Source organism: Papio anubis, chromosome 2, assembly GCF_008728515.1.
Source record: "Papio anubis isolate 15944 chromosome 2, Panubis1.0, whole genome shotgun sequence".
NCBI lineage: Eukaryota > Metazoa > Chordata > Mammalia > Primates > Cercopithecidae > Papio > Papio anubis.
In genome coordinates this window covers 117,908,018-117,935,513 of record NC_044977.1, presented here as the reverse complement: position 1 = coordinate 117,935,513, position 27,496 = coordinate 117,908,018, and the positions used below count along the sequence as shown (strand labels likewise).

At 35.8% G+C, this 27,496-nt stretch overlaps 1 protein-coding gene across 1 annotated transcript in view; it reads right to left on the bottom strand.

The window, feature by feature from the left end:
- SPATA16 (spermatogenesis associated 16) overlaps positions 1 to 27,496 on the bottom strand; it is a 254,511-nt gene that overhangs the window by 150,985 nt on the left and 76,030 nt on the right. Inside the window, exon 3 of the mRNA XM_003894819.5 lies at positions 9,382 to 9,527. Within this exon, the coding sequence (XP_003894868.4) occupies positions 9,382 to 9,527 (146 nt within the window). The remainder of the gene's footprint in view (positions 1 to 9,381; positions 9,528 to 27,496) is intronic.

Below are 27,496 nucleotides of genomic sequence, written 5' to 3'. Positions count from 1 at the left end.
CTACTTGTAACCTTGTATGTAATAGCCTATATAGTGACTTCTCCATGCCAAATGTCCCAGAAAAGACTATTAGGGCAAAAAAACATTGAGGGAAGTTGCCTTGAGAACAAGACACAAACATCAGTTTTACAGTATAGCCTGGGTGAGGCAGATTCAGTGGGAATGAGTTTTAGTTCCTTAAAACTGTGCTGGTTAAATTTGGAAATGTGGGTAGTCTTCCAGTTTTCCTCTAAGCTAATCTTTTAAAATATTTTTGGGTATCTAGTATTCATCAGCTCTCTATGTTTCCCTAGAATTTCTCAGTTTTAGTGTTGGTCCTTACCTATTTCAGTTTTCACCACTTGTCTGGAAATATTTTGCATGTAGAGGCAACAAATTGGGAGGCTAAAAACAGACATGTCCCCATGGGGACCATCAAAATAGTTTTCTCCTTGTTGATAAGCATTAAATAGACCAGCCACTCACTGTGCTAAATAGAGCAAATGAGCTCAGGAAAAGAAGTTCGTGATTCTAGACTCGTAAAATTTCAGGTTGGTCACCTGAGGTGTTTGAAATGTCACAAAGGTGACATTAAGGATGAAATTTGCACAGAAATTTTCCATTTGTAGAACATTTTCACATCTGTAATATCATCTGACCCCTTTCACAAGTGTTGAGGAAGATATTGTCATGATCTTATGTTTAGAAATCCAGAAATTGAGGCTAAGGGCAATTATGTGACTTGAGAAAGTCAAGGCTCGCCAGCAATTTTGCACGGATTCAAACTCAGGCCTTTGATTTCTGAAGTTTGTTTCCCTGTAGTACAAGGAATCTTACAACTTCTCTCTTTATTTGTAATTATAGAGTTAATCCTTGACAATCTAGAACTTTTTTTTTTTTTAAACCCCAGGACACACCACTTACATGTTTTAGAACTTTTAAAATCTTAAGTACATGAATGTTTTTAATGCCTCAGTGAGAATTACAGAGAAAGAGTTTGCAGAAAGGCTAAATGACTTGTTCAACTCACTAGAATGGATTTTAGAGCTGATATATTAGAAAGTGAAAAACAAATATAAAAGAATCATCCTAAAATAACATGAATAAACCCACTCACAAGGAGTACCTGTGCAGCCTTCTTGCCAGCTTCAAGTATCAAAATGAACATCTCCCGAAGGCAGTCCTCAGCATGGGAGCTGTGCATTAGCACACCCTAATCTGTTTTCTGAGGACCGCATGGAAGTCAAAAGCAAAGAACAGATCAATAATAACTAGTAGATTCACATTCTAAAGAGTCCCCCAACAACAGATGCATTGTTTCATAACAATACTACCCCATTAAGTGCATATATTGTTTCCTCATTTATAAGCTATTTTCATATTCATGAGTAAATGGGAAAGATAAATGCCAAGTGGGCACCGACCTCAGGGATAAGATGAGGTTAAATTTTAAGAAGAGAAAGAGTGAAAACTAAGATGAGAAAGAAAACATCAAGCAAGATGATTATAAACTAAACTGCTGTCAACTTGAATATAAGGTTAGAAGATAAAATGTCTGGGTGAAGAGCTGTGGTAGGCATGGGAAAGTGTCATAGAGGCAATACAGGAGCGCTGTAGGCAGAGCTATTTTAATTAATAATTGCAAGCTATGTTAAAATAAAAAAATGATCAATAGACGCATTTAAAAGGTGGTGAGTGTATTTAAAATAAACAGAATATGATCCCTTTATCACATCTTGTGCAATTTGGAAGGCTCCTCAGGGAATCTGATCCACCTCCAGAACGTGCCTGTGATTAAAAGCTCAAGAGGGGCCTAATCTGTTTTTCTCTGTCTTTGCTATGTCTTTACATTTTCCTCTCTTATTATACATAGTCATTGTTGTCTTCCTCCTCCACCCCCTGACCTCCTTCTTCTCTTCTTCCTCCTCCTTTTCTTCTTTAGTAAAGAAACCTCTAATTAGATGTCTTAGCCATTTGGATCCCGTTTCTTGTGTTCATATTAAGAGAAACAAATGATGACCCTTAGAAACTTAGCCATTTTTATGTGGATAATATATAGTTATATTTAATTATTTTCTGGAATTTATTTGCTTTAATCGTCATTATCATTTTTCTTACTTTTTATACAAGTCAGTCTATGTATTTACCCTGCAAGGCTATTTTACTAATTCATATGATAATCACAAAGAGGAGGGAGGATTTCAGGTATAAGAAAGGGGAAGAAAGTGGACGTATGTTAGTAGAGTCTCATGATTTAAAAGTTGTGTTGTGTCAATATTGTAAAATAGACTTGCTAAATGTTATTATTCACAAATCACACATGATGAAAGCAAGGCTTTACAACCCAGTGAGTGAAGTGGTAGCTGAAATCTGCATTCTGTGATTTCAAAGACAATGTCTAGTATTTCTCAATGCTACTGTAACCTGCAAGGGAAGTCCTCCAGATTTTAAAGGTTCATCATTTTCACGATGAAATGACATGACAACTAGAATTTTTGGAGGAGGAATAGTGACGATAATGTCATAGGTTTGCTGGGATGTAGTTTATTTGCCAGGGAAATGGTAATAAGAAAACCTTCTCAGGAAGTTAGTGGAAGAACTAAGTGAGATAGCTTATGAAGGGCCCAGTTTCCACCTGCCACATGGTGGGTGTTCAATGAATGCTTGTTCTTGTTCCTGCTTGAGAACTACTTCTTGATGTAGTCAACTTTGCACTGCAGAAAGGTGTTGCATAATAGTTGTTCCCTACAGTAGAAACAAAAGAGGTATAATCTTTGCCCTTTCATAAAAATTAGCATCCTTTTTATATTTTTTTAGGGTTTAAAGGATGAGTTGGAATGTTTAATGTGATCTTCAGAGAATGGATCTTTTTATAGGTGGATTTATTTTCATGGGAATACAATAGCAAGAGACATAAAGTACTAATGATCCATATAGCATTTTTATTTCTCCTGACTTCTCAAGGAGGTAAACTGCCTAACTTGCAAAAAGACCAACCAGATTCAGGAATGCTTTTAAAATAGCAATGCCAGGATATTCTTTTATTTTCTTCACATTTGAAAGCCCATATAAACATAAACTCATGCACACATGGGCACACACACAGAGACTGTGTTTGTTTCATTTAATTGGAAGAAACAATCAGTAACCTATGAATCACAGAAGGAGATAAGTAAGAATAAACATTCTCTTCGTTGAGTCTTTCTTTTAAGGGTTGATGAAAATGAGTATGGATAATGTAATGTCTTTCAGAAATGAATGGCAATATCATCAAAACAACCACTCATATGTTTTCCCAAAGCAAGACATTGTGAGGTGTTAAGACATATATGCAGGTAAGATTACAACCTTTTCTTTTGTGTTCCCAATTATTGTCCCCTAGAAGCAGCATCAACACTAATACTTAGTAGTCTATACATTTGTTCATATCAAGAAACTGGCACCAGCAATGGTTTTTAGCACCAGCAATGTTCCCTATTCTTTTACTATATTATAGTTTTGTTTAAGTTCATCCAAGGTCATGAGAATTATTTTATCTAATGTTATTTATGTGTTACCTTTAGTGGCCAAATTTTCAACTCTTAGTTCTGGTAAGGAAGAGAGCATTGTATTTAAAATATCTTATTTCTTGGTATCTGTAAGAAATTTGCAAATTTCCTATTACTTTTACTATGAATCAATTCTTTCTAAAACTCATGAGTATCTGTAATGCTTTAAGTGAATATGATGTTTGACCATAATTATCCCCAAAATTGTGATTGATGATATCCCAAAAGTTGTATTTTCATAGGAGTTTTCTAATTGTCTACTTTACTGAGTATGTTATGTCCAGAAGGGTGTTTTATTTATTTACTTATTTATTTTTGAGACAGAATTCTCCCCCAGGCTAGAGTGCAGTGGCGCCATCTCAGCTCACTACAGTCACCACCTCCCGGGTTCAAGCCATTCTCCTGTCTCAGCCTCCCAAGCAGCTGGGACTACAGGCATGTGCCACCACACCTGGCTAGTTTTGTATTTTTAGTAGAGATGGGATTTCATCATGTTGGCCAGTCTGGTCTCAAACTCCTGACCTCAGGTGATCCTCCCACCTCAGTCTCCCAAAGTGCTGGGATTACAGGCAGAAGGGTATTTAAAAAATAATAGTCTCCTTTATGAAAATATAGAGCTTATTTCCAATACCAATGAGAATTACCTGTATTTGCTTTTGGTGGTGGGATTATAATAAACACAAGCCTGGTAGGTTTTGAGATTCAGGAATGTTTTTAAGCAGTTTACTCATATTTAAAGAAGAGAAAACAGAGGTAAAGGGAAGTTAATTATGAAAGTCAAAGCTAGTAAGTGATAAAACAGGGATTCAAATCTATGCCTTTGTTTGTTTAATTTTCTTATGTTTTGATCCGTGAGTTACTTAGATGGGTATGGTTTAATTTCCAAGTATTTTAAGGGATTTTCTGGGAATCTTACTCTTAAACTGATTTCTAATTTAATTCTATTATGGTTAGAGAACAAGCTCTATAAGATTTTAAAATTTTTGAAATTTTAATTGAGTCTTATTTTCATCTCTAGTAGTACACCTTCTCTTAAAATCTACTTTGATAATAGCATAGGAAAAGTGAGCATTAAAAATAATCTTTTATGTTTATTGTATAGTGCATCCTATTTTGTCTTTCCTCTTTCTCTGAGACTTCAATTACATGTATGTTAGATTTCTTGTTACTATCCCTGAAGACAGGTCACTGAGCCGTTGGTTAATTTTTAAAAAATCTTTTATTGTCTATCTCTTGTCTTTACAGTGGGTAATTTCTATTGGTCTGTCTTCAGCTTCATTAGTCTTTTCTTTAGCATTCTCCAAACTGATGTTAAAGTAATAAATTAGTGCATTTTAAATTTCAAATATTTTATTCATCTATGCTAAATCTCCATTTGGTTCTTCCTATAGCTTCTGTTTCTTTGTTGGGATTCTCATCTCTTCACTCATTATAACTATTTTTACCTTAAGATCCTTGAACGTATTTTCGTAGGTTTGTTGAAATCCTTGTTTGCCAGTTCTACATCTGGGTCTTGAAGATCTATATCTGGTTCTACATCTTGAAGTCTATTTCTATGGACTACTTATTGTCTTAAGTCTCATTTTCCTACTTCTTTGCATGTGTGGTAATTTTTAACTTTATGCTGGATATTTTGGGTGAGACTTTGTGGGGAATCTGGATTATGACATATTTCCTGAAAAATATGTTAAGATGTTGAGGTTTTTTTGTTTTTGTTTTTGTTTTTTCCCCCTGTGAGAGAATGCAATGGCAGATACTCTTGTTCTTATGAAGCTTAGTTGTATTTTTTGTTAGGACAGGCCTATTTTGTCTTTGAATTTAATCTTAAGCTGCAGTCCTTTTGGTAGGTATGGTCCTTATTATTGCAGTATGATCTTTCTGGGGCTCAACTGAGTACCTGAGGTGCTCAGTGAGGTCTATTTACCCTAGTACTCCAACATCAACATCTCCAAGCACTGCAGGTCATCTAAGTATTTCCATTTAGCACTTAGTTCTGTGGCAGGCAATTTCTGCTACATGGAATCTCTTTCCTCACATGCATGGCACAGATCTTGGCTAAGAACTTACAGTAAATTCCCATGCAGACTTCTTTCTCTCCACCCTTTCACACAACTGCCTCTTTCTTGGCCATGTTTCCTGTAATTATAGCTTCCTTGGCAGCCTTGCTATTCTAATCTCGGCCTCTTAGGTTTGGTGAGACTGCAGTTTAACTTGATATCCATGTCCCTGAACTAGGGCAGAAAAATAAACCGAGCAAAAAGCTGAGAAGATTATGGGGCTCATCATGTGTATTTTCCTTCTTTCAGGGATCACAGTCCTGCTCTGACCATTGTCCAAGGCCTCAAAACAGTTGCCTCTTATATTTTGTTCAGTTTTACAGTTGTTTACAGCAAGAAGGCAGATTCAGTACCAATAACTGTGTCATGGTTAGAATAAAAAATTCATGGGTTTATAATTATTTTTCACAAAACCTTGTGAAATAGTGCTTGTGAAGTAGTACTATTATAACCTAGTTTTATCAAAAACTAAATTCAGTCTAGTGAGTGGAGGAGTCATAATTTGAACCTAGGCAGTCACATTCTAGACTTTGTGCTCTGACTAAATATACTATGCTGCCTCTGCAACATAACTTACATTGATTTCCTTCACAGCATTTATCATACTCTTCATCTCATATATAGGCCAATATTTATTTATTTATTTACACTTTGTTTGCTACTTCTGCTGGTGTATAAGCATCATGTATTTTCTATTTATAACTGTCTCTCTACTGCCTAGCACAGGAATAGGCTCTTGGTGCAAATATTTAATAAGTTTTTTAAAATGAATGAATGAATGTAGATACTACTTTTATAAAATAATTTTTAAATAGGGATTTTTTCTTACATGTTTGGTACTTTAGACTTCATCTTGTCTGCCACCTTGTGGCAACAAAATTGTATGTATATCAAAATATATTTATATAATAAGAAAAGAATCATAGCAGAATTTTTAATCTTGATAAGAAAGCAGTAATTACAAATTGGTCTCTAGAAATGTTCAAAACATCTTCTGATAAACAGTGGCACTGGTTTAATGAAGTGAGCAGAGAGTTAATGTATTAGGAGAGTCTAAGCATTACTTTTGGTTGAAGTAAAAAATAATACTTATATTTGCCACTTTGGATATGTTATGAATAAAAAGAAGAGCCATTTTGATAATAGTTGTTTTCAGAGTCTTTGTATTGTTGACTATTTTAGTTTAAATGGCAATGCTTAGCTGATTAATTTCAAAACGTATCTTTGTTGATCTTAAAACCATAAAGTTATGGTTCTTGTAGTCTTCTCTATAACAAAACAATATGCATTTATTTTTATCAGAAGCAAAACTACATGATAGTTTTTAAGCTAATTTTTGTATTAACGAGTCTCCTAAAAATATGCAGTAGACCTCACATTTCCATAAAATTAAAGAGAAAATGCTTCAGCAAATGCAAATAAATGCAAAAAAGGAATATTTTAATTTTGATTCATGATTAGTATCAACTTTCACAATGTGATAATAATACAAAAGCAGAATTCTGCATTGAGTATATAACTAATGGTTGTAAGCTATTTATAGAGTAAATATCCTAATTAACTTATTTTATAAAACACATTTGTTGATTGTATTTCAGATGGTTTTAAAATCTAAGATCTTTCAAGATGTTTTGATATTAAAATCATATGTACTGACTTATGCAGTTCTGCACTATGACCAGCCCAGCAAAATGATTTATTTCATTTGGTGCATTATTAATTGTATGAATTGACTGTTTAACCTTTATTGATTTACATTTCCTACTTAATGTTCAACTTAGGAACAGCAGCAAAAATTATTTTACAAAAGTTAATTCTAATATAATAGGAAAGATAATTTTACTATTCACTGTTAAATACATTCAATTCAGTAATTTTCAAGGTCTTGAAAAAGCACTCTTAGTTTCAAAGCAGAAATTTTCTAATTCTAAATAGTGAACCTACTGAAGCTGATTTTTGCATTCTCAGGAACTGCAGCATCTTGTGGTTCTTATATTTGGATTACAGTGGAATTTTTGATCTTTCGTTCTCATTACTTCTTTTTTTTTTTTTTTTTTTTTACTGAATTCTTACTTACCAGAGACTGTTACTTACTTTTAACAACAATGAATTAATTACATTTTGGCATGACCATGCCATTTGGAACCCTTTTATTATTAAATATGATTCAAAAATTCATCAAACTATTCTGATAGCCAAGAAATATTTCCTTTAAAATGTAGGCCATATAGGTGGCCCTTTTTATGTATGATTATAACCATGGAGAAGGTGAAGTATGATTACTTTCAGTGCATCTCAATATATTATTGTTTATGCATGCCTTTGGATTTTATGAATATTTTGAAGTCTATATAAATAGCTTGCAAATGTTTATTTCTAAGTTTAAAATTTTTACTTATTTATGTTCTTTTCTTTTGCATGATCGAATATTTTTTTAGTCTGTAAATAGTTCACAAATATTTTTCCCACAAATCACCCAGGTAGCCCAGAAGTTGCAATATTTTGACATACTGAAATACACATTACCTTTCCAATATTTCTTATTTCAAATGGAAATAGAACAAAATTCTTTGACCGACCATATATCTTGATGTTTTTTGAAAACTATGGTTGCATAAAATATTTCCAGATAATATAGGGATTAAAATTTTCTTTTAATGTCAAAGGAAATCTGCCTCTAGGTTTTGTAGTTTACTTAAGAGGTAGAATGGCTTTCAAACAGGTTGTCTTGTGAATTTCAAAGTGATTTTGTTGTCTGTAGGTTCTTGAGGTCAAGTTTAAGTTCACTACTAGGGCTGTGAAAAATCTTGGGTAGAAACAACTTTTACATCCTAGTGGATGTGAGTTTGTAAATGACTTTTACCGTGCTAATAAATCTCCCATTTACAAATTAGTCTTAATATAACTGATAATCATATTCCCCAGTTGGTTATTAAGAGAGCAGAAATTATATTTTCATTTTGATATTAGTTTGCCATTTGTATCCAAAAGAAGTACAGGAAGTGAGATGAGAAAATGAACAACACAAAAGTTCTAGGTAAGTTGCTCAAAGTCAGACAGGGAGGGATAGAGTCATCACAATTTCAAGGAAAGAGTCTGTTGAAAGGCATAATACAATCTCTTTATCGTTGCTGCAGGTTAAAACTGATTATCACGCATGAGAGAAAGACCCCTAAAACATAAAATATCGGAGAGGTACATTTTTATAGAAGAAAAGACAGGCCTGGGTAACTCTGGGGACTCTAGGAAGTCATATAGTGACACACAGATACATACTTCTAAAGAAGAATAGAAATATAAAAAAGAAAATTTTAAGGACCGAGATAAAAAGTATTTCATACCTTTGGAAAGCTGTCCAAAGGATCCTTTGAATCAGCTAATGTGATCACCAAATAAGCCATAAACTTTCAAGTCTTGGCTCATACTTCACAGTCAGAATTCCCTTCTACCATTCCACAACTGCAGTTTTGACAATCCTTCTTACCTTTGAATACCACCTCCTTTATTTACCTGTTCTCTCCCTCCTTTCTTCCCATAGCAATTTGCTTCTGCAGTTGTCTGCCTCTTAGCTTTGCCCTGCATTATGAATAGTTTCTTGCGTCTCTATTTCTTCCATTAGGTTTTGAGATTTTTGTGGTCTCCATGATTGCCTCACTTGATATAAACCAAACAGTAAATAAATGTGGTTTGTTTCTTCTTTAAATTGAAATAAAATGGAAGGTGATCAGGCAGGCTCAGATAGTACCCTTCACTAGCATGAACAGCATTTACTTGCACTTATTAGTATATGATGTTACCTGTGTGCATGATTCAGGGCAAGATCTGGTTTCCTCATCCGTAGATAACAGGTAACAAGCTTTGTCTCAATGAAACTCGCCACGCTTGCTATATCTTCCGCAGATGCATCAAATGGTTCTCCCAGAACTGCTCCTTTGCTGCAAAGCTTTAAAAAATAGAATACTTTCAACATCCTAATAATCTTTCATGTGATTTACCTTTTAAATAAACAAAACACGTGTACATTTTATTTATATATGTTTTGTATATATGTTAAAAGTATATATGATACTTTTTCCAAACCACAAGTAAAATATTCATATTTTGATTATAAATTAAATAAATTGTTCCTGGTCACTATTAAGTGACTATAATATAAAATAAAGGACACGTTTTACTGTAAAATGCTTCCTGTAAAATATTTTAAAAGTATGATAGGTTTTAAAGGAGTGCCAGTTGCTAAGAATGTCTGTTTTAAAAATAAAGCACACAATAACCAAAGATATTAACAGAAAGCCAGACATAAATCATATTAAATACCAGTGCTTTTATGAAAACCCAGCTGAGCCATGATCTAGCACACTATCAAGTTTGATTTAATACAACAAGAGGTATCGGAAGTAAACTCCTAGGAGCCATTAACATGATCGGTGATTAATTTGAGTCTGAATCATATTCTCTAGTATGTTATTGAAAGAAAAGAAGTGAAAATTTATTAGAATTTATTGGCAGAGGACACAGTATCTGAAAAACATGGCAAGAATATGAATTCTTAATAATAGTTCCAGGAAGTCAATGGTTTCTGGGCATCATAGATAAACTCTAGAGAAAGAAAATAATTAATTTTTTTGGAGATCCCCAAACATTACGAAGTGTCAATAATATGACAAGGGAAGATCAGCACTTTTTTTTCCCCTCGGAGTTTTCTACTGTTCTTTGGAATTAAGACTGATGGAAAAGAAGTCCTATCTATTTTCAGTGACCTTACTCAGGATATCGCCTTCTTTGCTCTTTTCTACCTCCATCTGTGCATATACTGGGGGAAATTTTCTTGCCAGAGATAGTAGTATTTGCAGTTAATACTTATTTATATATCCTTTAGCATAAAATTTCTTGTATTTTAAATCCTGTTTGCTTAAATGACATAGTTTAAAATAAATTTTCTTTTATAGGTTAAGTCTTGAGATGGTTTTGCCATTTATATTAATGCTATTGTCATTTTTTTAAATGCAGTTTGTAATTTGAATGTGGTTATATTCTGTTCTAAAATGCACTTACTTTCTTAGTAAAGGCTAAAAAAAGACTAAAGGCTAAAAAAAATCTAGAATCTAGATGTTCAATATCCACAGTCTGAATTGGTAGTTACCTAATGCTGTTTTCTTTTGCTTGGATATCTTATTAATCCTGGAGATTCATATTATTTTTAAAACCCTTTGTCAGTTGGATAAATGAAATATGTTACTTTCTTCATTTAGTAAAAAATACTTACTGAGCATCTACTATATACCAGACAAAATTGCTCTCTTTACATTTTAATTTGAATTGATTAGGATTTTTTCATAAATCTTGTCTATTTTTAGCTCTATATAAATTCCCCTTTCTTATTCCTTACCTATTTCTATTGACAAGTAAATCTTTTTATTATTAATTATAATAAATATTTAGATATTTAAGCTATTACCCCTTTTCTGGTAGTAATAATATACACATGATAAAATGTAGGGATTCCACCCACAAATAATTTTTTGGAAAAGTGTCAACTTTCCCTCATGTTTTGTAAAGGCTCTCAGAATACATAAAACACTTCTCTCAATTATTTTGAAAAAAATTAGCAAAGACTATTTGTGGAAGATACACTGGAAATGGCCTCAGTCAATGCTAAGTTTGGATGCTTCATAAAGGTCACCTGATAAAATTGGTAATAAAAGAGAGAAAACATTTAACCCAGATTTAGTAATTATTCTAGAGAATCTGGCCTCAGAAGTGTCAAGTGTGGCTGTAAACAGGTTTTAAAACATAATTTTACAAAGCATGATAGTTTGAAGATGTCAATTGGAGATAGCATCTCCTTTCTTCTGTCAATCTGATCCCACAGGATCCAGAAATACCTAAACAGAGTTTTCCATGAAAGAAAGATTTTTTTACGACATGACTATAAAAACACAAATAAATAAAAAACAAAATTAGTTGAAATTATGTAGTTTTATTTATCAATATCTTATATTAACATTCCAGATCTTCTCAATTAATTTTATCTACCTTTTTTTTTTTTTTTTTTTTTTTTTTTAAAAGACAGAGTCTGGCTCTATCTCCCAGGCTGGCGTGCAGTGGTGCAACCTCTGCTCACAGCAACCTGCGCCTTCCAGGTTCAAGCGATTCTCCTGCCTCAGCCTCCAGAGTAGCTGAGATTACAGGCACGTGCCACCAAGCCCGGCTAATTTTTTGTATTTGTAGTAGAGACGGGATTTCACCGAGTGAGCCAGGATGACCTTGGTCTTCTGACCTCGTGATCCGCCCACCTTGGCTTCCCAAAGTTCTGGGATTACAAGGGTGAGCCACCGCGCCCGGTCAATTTTTGTATTTTTAGTACAGATGGGATTTCACCATTTTGGCCAGGCTGGGTCTCGAACTCCTGACCTCAAGTAATCTGCTCGCCTCAGCCTTCCAAACTGCTGGGATTACAGGCATGAGCCACTGCGCTTGGCTCAATTAATTTTATCTTTAAATGAAATCAGCCTTTATTTCCTCAAATCTTAAATACTCAAATCTCCTCTTCACATAAAATCTTAAAAAAGAAACAAGATGTCTTGTGGTCTTTGCCCCTTCCTATCCTTGTTTCTCTCTGATGTGATGGTGCGGAAGAGCCTCCCTTTAGGCACACTTTTTTTTTTTTTTTTCTTGAGACAGAGTCTCACTCTGTCTTGCTCAGGCTGGAGTGCAGTGGCGCCATCTTGGCTCACTTCAGCCTCCACCTCCCGGGTTCAAGCGATTCTCCTGTCTCAGCCTCCCAAGTAGCTAGGACTACAGGGGTATGCCACCACATTCGGCTAATTTTGTATTTTCAGTAGAGACAGGATTTCACCATGATGGCCAGTCTGATCTCGAACTCCTGACCTCAGGTTATCCACCCGCCTCGGTCTCCCAAAGTGCTGGGATTACAGGCGTGAGCCACCCGCCCCAACCACTTTTTATGGGATAATGTGGAAGTCATTCAGTGAGTAGTTTCCATGAGGACATGCAGGTTTTTCATGGCAGGCAGGAGGAAGCCACCTTCAGATTTCATAACTGTAAAGGCTTTGTCTATAAACACTGAGAGAAGTGAAAAGTCTTTACTTGTATAAGATTCAAGGCAAGAAAAGAAAGAAAAATCATCTATCTTAACACACTAATGAGAATACTTCATGAAACCAAGCTGAAAGACAGCAGGGAAAGATAAGGATAATTCTTCAGTTCATGTTAAAATCGGAAAATAGGCAGCCTGCTGGGTAGACTTTATGTATGTTCGTTGAATTCTTGCTTTACCAATCAAGTATTGTAAGATTGAGAATTTTACTGACTGTATCGAAGATTGCTTTATTTATTCTCTTCCAAAGTAGCACATCTTTGAATTAAGCTTTGCAATAAGGTAAACTGTTAAAAAAATGTGTTGAAGTTAGAGGTAGAGTTATAGGTACATGTAGACAAAACGTTGGCATCAGAACCATGAAACACATTTCAGATATTTTACTAAATTTTAAAATTTCCATATAGACATTTGTATAGACTGGGCAGTTAATTCTCCAGAAGATGAAGAAATTTAATGTGGTGTGAATTTATTTAAATCTAGGAAGGGCAACTTTGTTCACCTTAAAACAAAGAGTATTTGTCTAGAAATGTATAATTTAAATCTTTGGTGTAATAAGTCATGGAGATAAGGAATAAAAACTTTTAAGTTATTTGAAATAGTATATCACCGAGAAGACTTTTAATTAGGAAAAATTAAGTTAGGAGTTAACTTTTTATTTCAAAAGAAACCCTAAAATATTTTTGAATACAGTATGGACAAATTAAAAGTCAATATTTAAGGGAAAAATGCAGTCTAAATTCTTATGAGTATAGCTGTTGTTTTGATAAGAACCTAGATATTAAAAATGAAATTTCAGGCCTGGCACGGTGGCTCATGCCTGTAATACCTGCACTTTGGGAGGCCGAGGCAGGCGGATCACCTGAGGTCAGGAGATTGAGACCAGCTTGGCCAACATGGCGAAACCCCATATGTATTAAAAATAAAAAATTAGCTAGGCATGGTGGTGGGCACCTGTATTCCCAGCTACTAGGGAGGATGAAGCAGGAGAGTTGCTTGAACCCAGGAGGCAGAGTTTGCAATGAGCCAAGATTGCACCACTGCACTCCAGCCTGGGTGACAGACTGAGACTCAGTCTCAAATAATAATAATAATAATAATAATAATAATGGGAAATGTCAGTACTAAATTGGAATCATAAGCTCAAATTTTAATAAGGTTTCTCAAAGTTCTTTTAAGAAAGAAATATCTAGCTTTTAGAATTGTGCACAAAGGGATTTCAAGGTTTGTTTAAAAACAGATACAAATAACATAAACTACATTAGTTGCAGAAATAATATTAAATAATATATGGTGAGCCACATTCTTAAAAACGCAACCACACATTTTTCTTTAATTAGGATCATCATTATCCAGATTAATATTGCTAATAGTTTCTCCTTTATTAAAATTCTGCCTGATGAGTGTTTCCTCACTGTATCCTGGAATAAAATTTTCAGTGATCCCTGACAATTTAGAAGATACCTATAAATCTGGAAAAGCATGGCACTGTTTGAGTCATCAAATGTCTACAAATAAGGATATATATAATCATCAATTGGTAATTTGTAAGGTTTTTGGAAATTATAAAAACATCTAAAGATGGGGAAAAAGTTATCCATAACCCTATCACCATATATATAATTACCATTAATTTTCGCCATATTTCTTTCTACACATTTTGTGTTTTTGTGTCATAATAGAAGATATATTACATAATTTTTACACTGCTTTTTCATATGCTCTGCTTTTTTTTTAAGTTGGTAAATAAAAGCATGTTAATTATAATTATATTACATGTTACAATTATAGTTGAAGATTTCAATATTCCCCTCTCAGCAAATGACAGAAATATTAGAAAGAAAACCAGTAAAGATAGATCTGAACAACACAATCAACTAACAGGATGTAACTGACATACATGCATATATACATTATACATAGGAATAAAAAACACAGGACCCGGCAACCCCATTACCTGGTATATACCCAAAGGAATATAAATTATTCTGCTATAAAGACACATGCACACATATGCTTATTATAGCACAATTTGCAACAGCAAACACATGGAACCAACCCAAATACCTGTCAGTGATAGACTGGATAAAGAAAATGTGGTACATATACACCATGGAATACTATGCAACCATAAAAGGAATGAGACCGTGTCCTTTGCAGGGACATGGATGAAGCTGGAAGCCATCACCCTCAGCAAACTAACATAGGAACAGAAAACTAAACGCCGCATATTCTCACTCATAAATGGGAGTCGAACACTGAGAACTCATGGACACAGAAAGGGGAACAACACACACCAGGGTCTATTGAGGGGTGGGCCAGGTGCAGCAAACCACCATGGCACACGTACACGTATGCAAAAAACCTGAACTTTCTGCACATGTATCCTTTTTTTTTTTAAGAAGAAATAAAGAAAAAAGAAAGAAAACACATATGTAAAACATTCCACTCACTAGAAGAATACACATTTTTCTTACATGCCCGTAGAAAATTCACCAATATAGACAGTATCCTGGGCTATAAAACAAACCTCAACACAATGAGAAAACTGAAATAATTCAGAGCATGTTCTCTGACTATAATGGAATAAAAACTCAATGGTAAAAATCCCCAAAATAATCTAATTTGAAAGTGAACAAAAGACATGAAAAACCATTTCATACATATGCAAATAAACACATAAAAATATGTTTGACATCATTATTCATTAGAGAAATGCAAATTGAAACTACAATGAGGTATCACTGCACACCTACACAATGGCTAAAATAAAACGATAGTGGCAACATCAAAAACTGAGAATGTTGAGAAAATGGATTGCTCCATCCTACATTGCTGATAGTAGTGTGAAATGGTACAGCCACTAGAGAAAGCAATATGGAGAAAACAGTTTTTAAGTCATTTATACAACTCAACAGTTCCACTCCAGAGCGCTTATTCCAGAGAAATTCTTATGTTCACACAAAAATCTGTACAAGAAGGTTCATAGCAACTTCATTTATAATAGTCCCAAACTGTAAGTGATCTAGATATCCTTCAATGGGTGAATTATTCAACAAACTGGTACATCCATACTAAGAACACTACTTTGCTGTGAGAAGGCACCGACTATTGATCCATGCAATGACTTGAATGAATCTCTAGGGAATATGCTGAGTAAAAAAATCTGATCTCAAACTGTTACATAAAATATGATTATGTGACACAATCATAGGAATGGAGAATAGATTGGTGATAATGAGGAACTAGGGAATGCATAAGTGTTGTGTTTACAAAAGTCAACAAAAATGAATCCTGTAGTGAGGGAACTGTAATGTATCTTGAATTTAGTAGGTGGATATGCAGATTTACGTGTCATAAAATTGCACAGACATAAGACACGCACACATGTACACGAGCGAAAGTTCAAGTAAAACAAAAAATCTTAAGATTAGTGGATTGCCTTGGTGTTAATATTCTAGTTCTGCAAGATATTGCCTCTGGGAGAAACTGCATAAACGGTACATGAGATCTCTCTGTATTACAACTGCCTATGAATCTACAATTATCTTAAAGTAAAATTTAATTAAAAATAATAATGTTAAAAGTTAGATGTATTTAATTTTATTCCTTCCTTTATTTTATTCAGGACAATTTTAATCATGTTTAACTGGGGTTTTGGATGACAGGATAAATCATATCTAAAGGAAGGAATTTTCTGTAAGGTTTTACTGTGTTAAGTTTTAGATAGATTTCTATAATGAGGAGTAACAACTCATAATGGGCCAGCATGGTGGCTCACGCCTGTAATTCCAGCAGTTTCGGAGGCTGAGGAGGGCAGATCACAAGGTCAAGAGTTCAAGACCAGCCTGACCAACACGGCGAAACCCTGTCTCTACTAAAAATACAAAAATTAGCCAGGCATGGTGGCACGCACCTAATCCCAGCTACTCAGGAGGCTGAGGCAGGAGAATGGCTTGAACCCGGGAGGCGGAGATTGCAGTGAGCTGAGATCGTGCCATTGCACTCCAGCCTGGGCAACAAGAGTGAAACTCCATCTCAAAAAAAAAAACCAGGACAACTCATAATGAAGTTTGTTTTGAAGTTTCATTCACAAGCCGTTATAGAAGGGTACATCAGCCCCTCCACATCTTCATTATGATGTTTGTTGTTTTAGGACATTTGCTATAAGATGAGGATTGTGTTTAGTGATATTCATAGAAGGAAATTGGCAAGTCCTTCTGTATAACGACTTTGTCATTTTTGTTTTCGTTTTTCTTAATGATCTTTTAGTTTGTTAGCATTTATTTACAAGTAATTTTTTTCAAAAAGAGCAAATGTGGATGGTAACTTTTCTAAGCTCATGAATAGCTAAGAATGTATTTTGCTGACATGTAAGAAATGCCAGGCACAGTGGCTCATACCTGTAATCTCTGCACTTTGGGAGGCCGAGGTGGGTGGATCGCCTGAGGTCAGGAGTTCAAGACCAGCCTGGCCAACATAGTAAAACCCCATCTCTACTAAAAATACAAAAAATTAGCTGGGAGTGGTGGTGGGAGCCCATAACCCCAACTACTAGGGAGGCTGAGGCAGGAGAATCTCCTGAACCCGGGAGGCAGAGGTTGCAGTGAGCTGAGATCGTACCATCGCACTCCAGCCTGGGCAACAGAGTGAGACTCTGTCTCAAACAAACAAACAAAAAAGAAATGTGTTTTTTTGGGATATAATCATTTTTTCTGTAAATACATAGACCGCCATTTACATTATGGTATTTCCCATGCAGACAAGAAAAAAAAATGCTTTTTAAATGAAACCAGGCATAATTTAAAATAACTTCTTATGTTGAAGTTTCTTTCTTTCTCCCAAATGTGTAGTATTATTTTTCTTTTTATAACTCAAAATTACTACTACCGGGAGTCCACATATGTTCTATTTTCATGTATTTTGCCTGAAAAAAGATAACTTCTGTGTTTGCGTACTCATGTATTTATTTTTCTAACTTAGAAAAGTTTTCTTCAGTTACATTTCAACTACAGTGTTTTCTTTTTCTTTCTTTTTTTTTTCTTGGGACAGTCTAGCTCTGTGGCCCAGGCTGGAGTGCAGTGGCAATATCTTGACTCACTGCAAGCTCCGCCCCCGGGTTCACGCCATTCTTCTGCCTCAACCTCCCGAGTAGCTGGGACTACAGGTGCCCGCCGCCACACCGCCTGGATAATTGTTTTTTTTTGTATTTTTTAGTAAAGACGGGGTTTCACCGTGTTAGCCAGGATGGTCTCGATCGCCTGACCTCTTGACCCGCCTTGGCCTCCCAAAGTGCTGGGATTACAGGCGTGAGCCACTGTAGCTGGCCTAGAGTGTTTTCTTTCTTAAGAAAGTAATTCTTAAGCTGCATCTTTCACCTTTATTATTCCTATCTATTAGGATCTCTGATTTTTTTCACCTCTGTATTTCAGGAGAGTGTTTCAAGATTGTTGGCTGTATCATTCACTTTATTTTCATTATTTACTTTATAGTTCATTTTATAAGCCAATGCTAGTGATAATAAATGCAAACATTTAAATACTGTTAAGTTAGTATGTGAGATTCTCCCCAAACATCTGGCCCTAGAGTCTGTGCGTTTAATCACACACCAGAGCCACATAGTGCCATTCCATGAACTACAGATCCACATTAAGTACAAAAACAAAGTAAGCGTTTAGAAACTTTTTATAGCAATTCAACAGAAAAACATTACATCTATTAAATCTCATAATAAAAAAATAGAATTTGTATTTTTATGTCTTATTTTTACTTCATTTTTCTTTTCTTTTCTTTTTTTTTTTTTTTTTTTTGAGACGGAGTCCGGCTCTGTTGCCCAGGCTGGAGTGCAGTGGCCGGATCTCAGCTCACTGCAAGCCCCGCCTCCCGGGTTCACGCCATTCTCCTGCCTCAGCCTCCCAAGTAGCTGGGAGTACAGGCGCCCGCCACCACGCCCGGCTAATTTTTTTTGTATTTTAGTAGAGACGGGGTTTCACCGTGTTAGCCAGGATGGTCTCGATCTCCTGACCTCGTGATCCGCCCGTCTCGGCCTCCCAAAGTGCTGGGATTACAGGCTTGAGCCACCGCGCCCGGCATTTTTCCTAGTAATTCTTTTTTCCTATATTTAACAAAGTATTGGTCCACAATAGATTGGGACAGAAATACAACAAAGTAGAACTAGTTCTTCATGACAGATAGAGAAAAAAACTCTAGCAACCTGTTAGGAATTTAGACAATTCAGAAATTATAAAGAAAAAAACTCAAAATTCTATTATTAAAAAGGGGCCACCATTAGATACTATCATGGATATATCTATATCTATAGTGTTACTATTTCTATATGAATTTCTATCTCCATCCATTTACAAAGATGGTATTGTTATCCATACTACTATGTAATCTGTTTGTTTCTCTGAATATATCATGAACATTTTCACATTAATAAATATATATATCATTATTATAAGTGGCTGCATAATTTTATTAGATCTCCATTTAATGGTTTCCCTAATGATAAGTTTTTCTAGTGACACTGAAAATTCTCAGTATCATACATAATATACAATGAACAGCCTTGTGTATACATCTTGCCCACGGGTTTGATCATTTTCAAATTATTATATTCTATCTGTTATAATGTATGCTTACATATTGGAGTTGCTGAGTCAGGAGTATACAATCGAATCCAGAAAATACTAATACTTTAGAATATACATCATAAAAGTGCTCTCCAGAAAAGTTTTATACTTTTGCAACAAGGTAAAAGTTCTTGTTTCTGTATACTAGTACCTACACTAAATATTAGCAATGTTTCACTATATTTGTTCTTTGATAATTAGATGGACAAAAATGGAACCTCACCTCAAAATCAATTACTAGCTCAGTCTCCTATGTTTATTGGCCATGTGTATACTGTTTGCTCATACATTTTATTCCTTTTAAATTAGGCTGTTCTAAATTTTTTCACTTATTTTCATTTACTGAATATATAATTAATTTTTAAAAATGTGTCATTTATTATAAGTTTATCATGTTTTGTTATCAGGCTTATGCTAGCTTTATAACACAAACTGGAAAGACTGGAAAGATTGCCATCTTTTTAAATACTCCCAAACATTCTAAAATAGTTGAAAAAGTCTAAGCCCTGCTCCCTTCACCTCTTTCTTTTTTTCTTTTTAATCATTCTGTTCAGGTTTTCCACATTTTGCCTTAATTTTGTTTATTTTTATTTTTCTAGAAAATCATAGATTTTGGCCGGGCGCGGTGGCTCAAGCCTGTAATCCCAGCACTTTGGGAGGCCGAGACGGGCGGATCACGAGGTCAGGAGATCGAGACCATCCTGGCTGACACGGTGAAATCCCGTCTCTACTAAAAAATACAAAAAACTAGCCGGGCGAGGTGGCGGCCGCCGGGAGGCTGAGGCAGGAGAATGGCGTGAACCCGGGAGGCGGAGCTTGCAGTGAGCTGAGATCCGGCCACTGCACTCCAGCCTGGGCGACAGAGCAAGACTCCGTCTCAAAAAAAAAAAAAAAAGAAAAAAAAAAAGAAAATCATAGATTTTATTAACTTTTTAAAATCTGTCCTTACAGTAGAGAACATGATATTCTTAGAACATTTCGAATGCCTATGTGCTAGTGGTGTCATCCCCTGTGGCTCATTCTTAGCACGTTGTAGTTTTGTTTACTGTATTTCTTTACTAGAATTGCCCGAGGTTTGATTATTGTGCTTTCTCTAAAAACAACAAACTCTTAGATTAATTGATTAAGTCTTGTATTCTGCTTTCTAATTCATTAGTTTTGGGTTTTATCTTGGCTTTTTTTTTTTTTCCCTTCCTCTTTTGCTTTCCTTCGGTTTTTGTTTTCTTCGTTCTTTTACTAATGTCTTTGTTTTTGTTTTTGTTTTTGTTTTTCATCTCCAATGTGATAGTGTGCTAATGTCTTTAGTTGAATGCTTAGCTCATTTATCTTACTTTTTCTTTTGTATAAATTCGTTGTATGCTTCTTTGCTTTACTTAGGAAAAAAATTCACAGCTTTTCTTTCCACCTTTTTTACCGAGAGTTAGTTAAGAAAGTTTGGGCTATTATTTTTAAAAACTTTACCACCTACTTTTCTCAGTTACTTGTAAGATTAGACCTTTTCTGTGTATTTGTTACTCATTTATATTTAATCATTTATGGATTATCTACTTAGTTCCTTTATGATTTGTATGTTATGTTTTTACTGTATTTTTTTGTTGTTGTTAATTTCTGTGAGTTCAGCCATGGAAGCATGGGGTTTGGACATGTTATGCATTTCTTTTCCCATCCCACATAAATGAACTCCTCTGGATAAATGTCTCTATCCCATTTGGTAGCTTTTTTTTTTTTTTTTTTTTTCCAGTGTACAGATACTATGTTTGCACAGAAGCCAAGCATTGAGTGACTCTTTGTTATGTGGAGGAAAGTCAGCCTGAGAAGGAATCTAATGTAGAAAAAACAGAGCCGACTGGGCACGGTGACTCGTGCCTGTAATCCCAGCACTTTGGGAGGCTGAGGCGGGTGGATCACCTGAGGTCAGGAGTTTGAGACCAGCCTGGCCAACATGGTGAAACCCAGTCTCTACTAAAAATAAAAAAATTAGCCAGGTATGGTGGTGGGCACCTGTAATCTCAGCTACTCAGGAGGCTGAGGCAGGAGAATTGCTGGAACCTGGGAAGCAGAGGTTGCTGTGAGCTATCACACCATTGCACTGCAGCCTGGGCAACAACCGCGAAACTCCATCCCAAAAGAAAGAAACAAAGCCAAAGACAGAGAAGCGAGAAGGTCCCACACCGAATCCTAAGGATGTTCTCTTGAATCAAAATATAAAAAATAATTTTAAAAGTCAGTATTCTTTTAGGTATTTTGAAAAAGTAATTTAAATTAGAGAATTAGAGGAAAAATAAAATTATAAAAAAAATTAAATTACAGAATGAATTTTAAACTAGATGTAATAAGCACATAACCAATATGAGATAAGATCAAATTGTAAATGTGGAGGATAAGCTTTAAAAATAAACAATATTAAAGATTCCATTACTAAAGACTTTTCACAACTTCTAAGATATTTTCATATGCATAATTGTACTTAATTTCTCAAAATTTCCATGAAGTCAATAAAACACTTACTATTGCCTTATTTTACAGGTATAAAAATCTGTGCTAAAAGATTTAGTGATTTGCCCCCATTGATAGCAGATGCTAGAATTGATTTGTTAAATGGAAAGTTCATGCTAGTTGTCTTAAGTTATGCTACTCATTACTTTTTAAATCTTACTATGTAGCACCTCTGTTAGAAATTCAGTAGACCTTTTCTTTACAACTCTCAATGATTTTCTTTTGGAAATATGGTTTCTGGATTCTAGCTGAGTTTAATGCTTCCATTTTTTTTTTTTTTCACTGTGTAGCATCTATTCAAAGGTCTATCTTTGTATAATAAGAGATTAATCCAAGCCAAATGATTGCTAATAGATTGAGCTGGTGGTTTTACTGGGTTCACCTGCAACTCACTTCAGTGCTGTTAGACCTTTTACATATAGAACTCCCTTTGCCAGAATTGGAAGGGGAAAAAGAATCCCAGACTTCAGTCACCAGAGTTCACCACTCTTTCTTTCACCACCTCTTCTTACCAACATCGTATCTCAAAATGAAGTATACCACACTTGTCCATTTCCACGTTGGACATGATAAATGAGATTAACATTTGTACATGGATATACAGAGAGAGATACTAACCAGGGGATAAAATAGCACTGAGAGCCCCAGATATAAGTCCTTGAGCAGAAGGGAGCAGATACTGTCGGCACTCTAGTTGCAAGAGTCTTGTGTCTCTGAGTTGGGCATGCAATGGTTATAGGTAACAATCTACTTTTTATCTGCTGTTCTTTCTTGGGGATTTGGTTTTCAGAAATATCACTTAGTGCTTCATAGATTTTCATAGTTATTATACTTTTTAAAAATCTCTTCCTGTGGGTTAATGTATATGGAGGGATGAGAAATATGCACATCAATTAGCCACCATCCTAACTTGCAGATTCCTTAATGGTATCTTTAAAATTTCTTTTCAGATACCAAACTAAATGTTCAAGACATCAGGGGTCTTGCAATTAATAGTTTTCAATTTTAATAAATATCTTTTATGCTCCCTTAACAGGGTGGAAAGAAGCTCTACACTGTAGAATAACATCCATTGGTTTTACATTCTCTTATCATTTTGTTACATGAAAGAGGAATGAATCAGCAAGCTCATCACTTGTAACTTTCCACATGGTGCCACATAGATCTACTAAAGTGTCTCCCTGGGAGAGACAGAGTATGTAGGGCTAAGAGATGCAAAGAATTATGTTCACACATCAGTGGACTTGAAAGTACTATCAGGGTTTCAGGAACAATGCTTTTCAGCCAGGTAGGCCATGGTGTGATCTCTATTAAATTTATGCAAAATGAGGTTACTCCCTGGGTGACAAGCTATTGAATGACAGTAAAAAGTAATTAATCACTCCTACTGCTGTTTGTTAAAACAGCTGTGCTTCAGTCTGTTTTTTTTTTTTTTTGCCAGGTAGCCTTAAAATAGAGGCGTGGCCACAGTGGGTTCATTCCACTGTGTTTCACCTTGATCTGACCAGCTAGTAATTTGCTTATGCTCTGAAGCATGTAGATGATACACATTAACCTTCAGAGTTTTTGTATCAGGGATACCCCTAAACTCCAGTTACCTAATGTGAAAAGCAGATTGGAAACATAGCAGGAGGGAGATGAATTAAAATAATAAACCTTCTTCCTTCTTGCCCTGCATTTTAACTCATAAAGGTAATGACTTTAAAATTAAAATGTTAGTAGTGTGTTTAAGGTAGTTATTTGTACTGTGAAATAAATACATTGTCACATGCAAACTCAGATCTTGTACTTTGACTAATAGCTAGCGTTTATTGAGTGCTATGTGATTAGCATTGACTTAAGCTCTTTATATATTGTATCCCATTAAATATATAGATGGTATCTTATTAAATCTTATTTAATATTATAACTCCAAATTTTCTGATGAGATAAGTCTGACTAACTTTTCAGACAATAAGTGTTAGAGCTATGATTGAAATTCAGGTTTGCTGTCTCATTTAGATCCTATGTCCTCTAGGTAGTATAAAATACTGCTTCTCAACTGGCCATTAATGTTAGCCACAGTTAAATATTAGAGCAGTCATTCTCAACGTTTTTGGCACCAGGGACTGGTTTCATGGAAGAAATGTTTTCCATGGATGGGGTGGAAGGTGGATGGTTTTGGGACAAAACGGTTCCACCTCAGATCATCAGCCTTTAGTTAGATTTTCATAAAGAGCTCACAACTTAGCTAGATCCCTCGCATATGCAGTTCACAATAGGGTTTGTGCTCCTGTGAGAATCTAATGCCCCCACTGATCTGACAGTAGGCGGAGTTCAGGAAGTAATGCTCACTGGCCCCCACTCACCTCCTGCTGTGCGGCCCTGTTCCTAGCAGGCCAATCTTGGGGAACCCTGTCTTAGAGGAACAAATGTGAATCCCAACAGCTATTATTAATATTGCTTTCTTAATTTATGACCAATTTATCCATGTCTATACTTGTCTATATACTATCTATATGAATATCTATATCCATATCATCTGTATCTATATATCAGTGGACTAGCATTGAGGAAATAATAGAATGTAGGATATGCAGGAAAAGAGATAGGTCAACATGTATGGAGCAATCATTTAAGGCACTTTTACTTGCATTAATCACTTATGTTTTGCAATCACCTATTTTATAAATGAAGTAGGTAGTTCACTAATTCAAGAAGCAGAGAAGGCTAGAACATGCGAAAGTGGAAAGAAGAAGGACTATGCGGTTAGGTCAGAGTGAGAAAAAGAAGAGATGGTGGAGGTTTTACAGAGAGAAAAGGGGCATGGTTCTTATGAAGATCACAGTTGTCCTGGTCTGGGTCCAATGATGAAGGCCTTGGTTCGTAGCAGTGAGCAGCCTGGTCAGCCAAAGTCTAGCATGCCAGAACCAACAGCTCACTAGGCACGGGAGTTTCTAGTCTATTCTTTTGCTGAACAGTAGTAAGTCAAAAATTAATACTTTTTAGGACATTGGATAATAACTGAATTTTTATGAGGCCTTTTGCCTTAATAAACTGCAGATTTACTACAGATATTTTCCAATTTGCATTTCCATTAATTAAATATTTTTAATAACGTCATTTTGTTTAAATGTAAGTGGGGAAAATTGGGCTATCTGGGAGTGTATATTTTGCTTAGAAATGTTGGAATAACCAAATTAAGGCAAGTTAGATATTAAAAAGTTATATGCTTAAAAAAGAAAAACTTCAGCTGAATGAAATTTTAAAAAGTTTAATTGAGTAATGCATGATTCGTGAATTGGGCAGCCACCCAAGCTGGAGTAGACTCAGAGACTCCAGTGCAGCCACTGGGTGGAAGAAGATTTATGGATAGAAAAAGGAAGGTGACATACAGAAGACGGAAGTGAGGCTGGGCGCGGTGGCTCATGCCTATAATCCCAGCACTTTGGGAGACTGAGGCAGGCTGATCACCTGAGGTCAGGAGTTTGAGACCAGCCTGGCCAACATGGTGAAACCCTGTCTTACTAAAAATACAAAAAAAGTTAGCTGGGCATGGTTAGCTGTAATCCCAACTACTCGGGAGGCTGAGGCAGGAGAATTGCTTGAACCTGGGAGGCAGAGGCTGCAGTGAGTTGAGATCACACCACTGCACTCCAGCCTGAGCAACAGAGCAAAGCTCCATCACACACACATGCACACACACACACACAAAATTGAAGGGAATTCAAAAAACCAATAATCCTCAAGTTCAATGCTTTATGATACATCATTTGATTTTAATCCCAGCTTTCATGTACATTTATAGCAGTATTAATTATTTTGGTGCAAGCTCCCTGTACATTATTTAGCAATTGTCATGAAAATATTGCAAAACAAACCACTCAAAAACTCATTGACAACAATAATATGTAATCTTGTCCACACATCTGCAGGTTGGACTATGGGTGGGCAATCTAGGTTGTGTTCAGCCAAGCTTAGCCCTAGGATGGAGTTAACTGTACATTAACTAGGACTTATAACAGCAGATGTATGCTTTTCATGAGACATGTTATTCTCATGGAAAATGCAGGAATATGGGAGGGTAAGACAACTGTGCAAGCACATTAAAAGCTTTGCCTATTTCAGGTCCATTAACATCCCCCTGGTTATAGCCAAGCCCAAAGTCAAGACCTGAGAATACTGCCAGAATGTAGATATAGAACGTGATGACTTGGCAGGAAGAGGAATGATGAAAAATTGGGATTGATAATTTAGTCTATTACAAGCAGAGAAATACATCTATTTCTGTAAGAATTTCTTTTCTAAATTTCTCATCCACAAACTCATGTGAAGGTGTACAGTGTGAGTTACGGCACAAGTTGGGTCTCTACAACTACTGTTCTTCCTTTTCTTCTAGTACCACAGGTTCTTTCAGGAAAAAAAAAAAACTGTTCTGAAACTGTCTGTTCTACAGGATGTTAAGGAGTTATTATATTAACAAAGTTTCTCAGATCAAATAAGCTTGTGATATGCTTCATTGCAGGACTACTAAAACCATTTAACCTACTGATGTATATTGCAGATATTTAAGAGAAATATATGGCATACAACAGTCCACAAACTTATTTGACAACAGAATCCCCTTCCTTCAACAAACACATTTTTTTAAAAAAAGAACATCTTGAGGACCTATAGTTTTGTGGAATTCATTTTGGGAAATGCTCTCTTAAAGCAACTTCCATCTCTCCTGCTTCTTAGTTCAAATAGTACTGGCATCTGGTTAATATCCCAATTTTGAGAGCAGTATTTCTAAAAAGAATGTGAGGGAGATAGGAGGAAGAGCTAGATGGCCAAATAGAACACTTTTGCAATTGTTCCCCAACAACAGCACAGAATTTAACAATTACCCACACAGGAAATCACTTTCATAAGAACCAAAAAAATATTAGGTGAGCAACCACAACACCAGGTTGGAACACAGTATCATGGAGAGCCGTATTAAAGAGGGCGGAAAATAAAGTCTTGCACTGCCTACACCACCAACCCAGGCAGAGCAGCACAGAGAAAGAATCTGTGTGCTTGCGGGAGGAAGAGTAAAGTGAGTGTTGGACTTTGCATTGGAACTCAGTGCTGCCCTGTCACAACAGAACACAACATAGAGCAGAAATCTGCTGTAATAGTAGATCAGCCTGGGGCCAGAGGGGAATTCCCTGCCCCAGTATAGGGGCCTGAGTTCCAGCTGTTTTATTTACCAGCTGACTAAAGTGGCCTGGGGCCAGAAATGAATTCGAGTGGTAGTCAGGCTACAAGGACTGCCATTCTAGGGCAAGCCATGGTGTTGCACTGATCCCAGAGGTAGTGTACTTGGGGTGCGTGCAGCCGTGAGACACTGACCGTAGTAGTCAAGGGAGTGCCTGTATCTCCACTCCCCCAACTCCAGGCAGGGCTCCTTCCACTTGGGGGAAGCAGAAAGAAGAGTACAGTGGACTGTGCCTTGCAATTTCGGTACCAGCTCAGCCACAGTAAAATACAGCACCAGATTTCTGAAGCACCAAATTCCAGGCATGTGGTGCTGGATAGCATTTCTAGATATGCCCTGGGCCAGAAGGGGATCTGCTGGCTTCATGGCATGGATCCATCCTGGCAGAATTCAACATCTGCTGATTAATGTGGTTTTGGGCTTTGAATAAACATCATCAG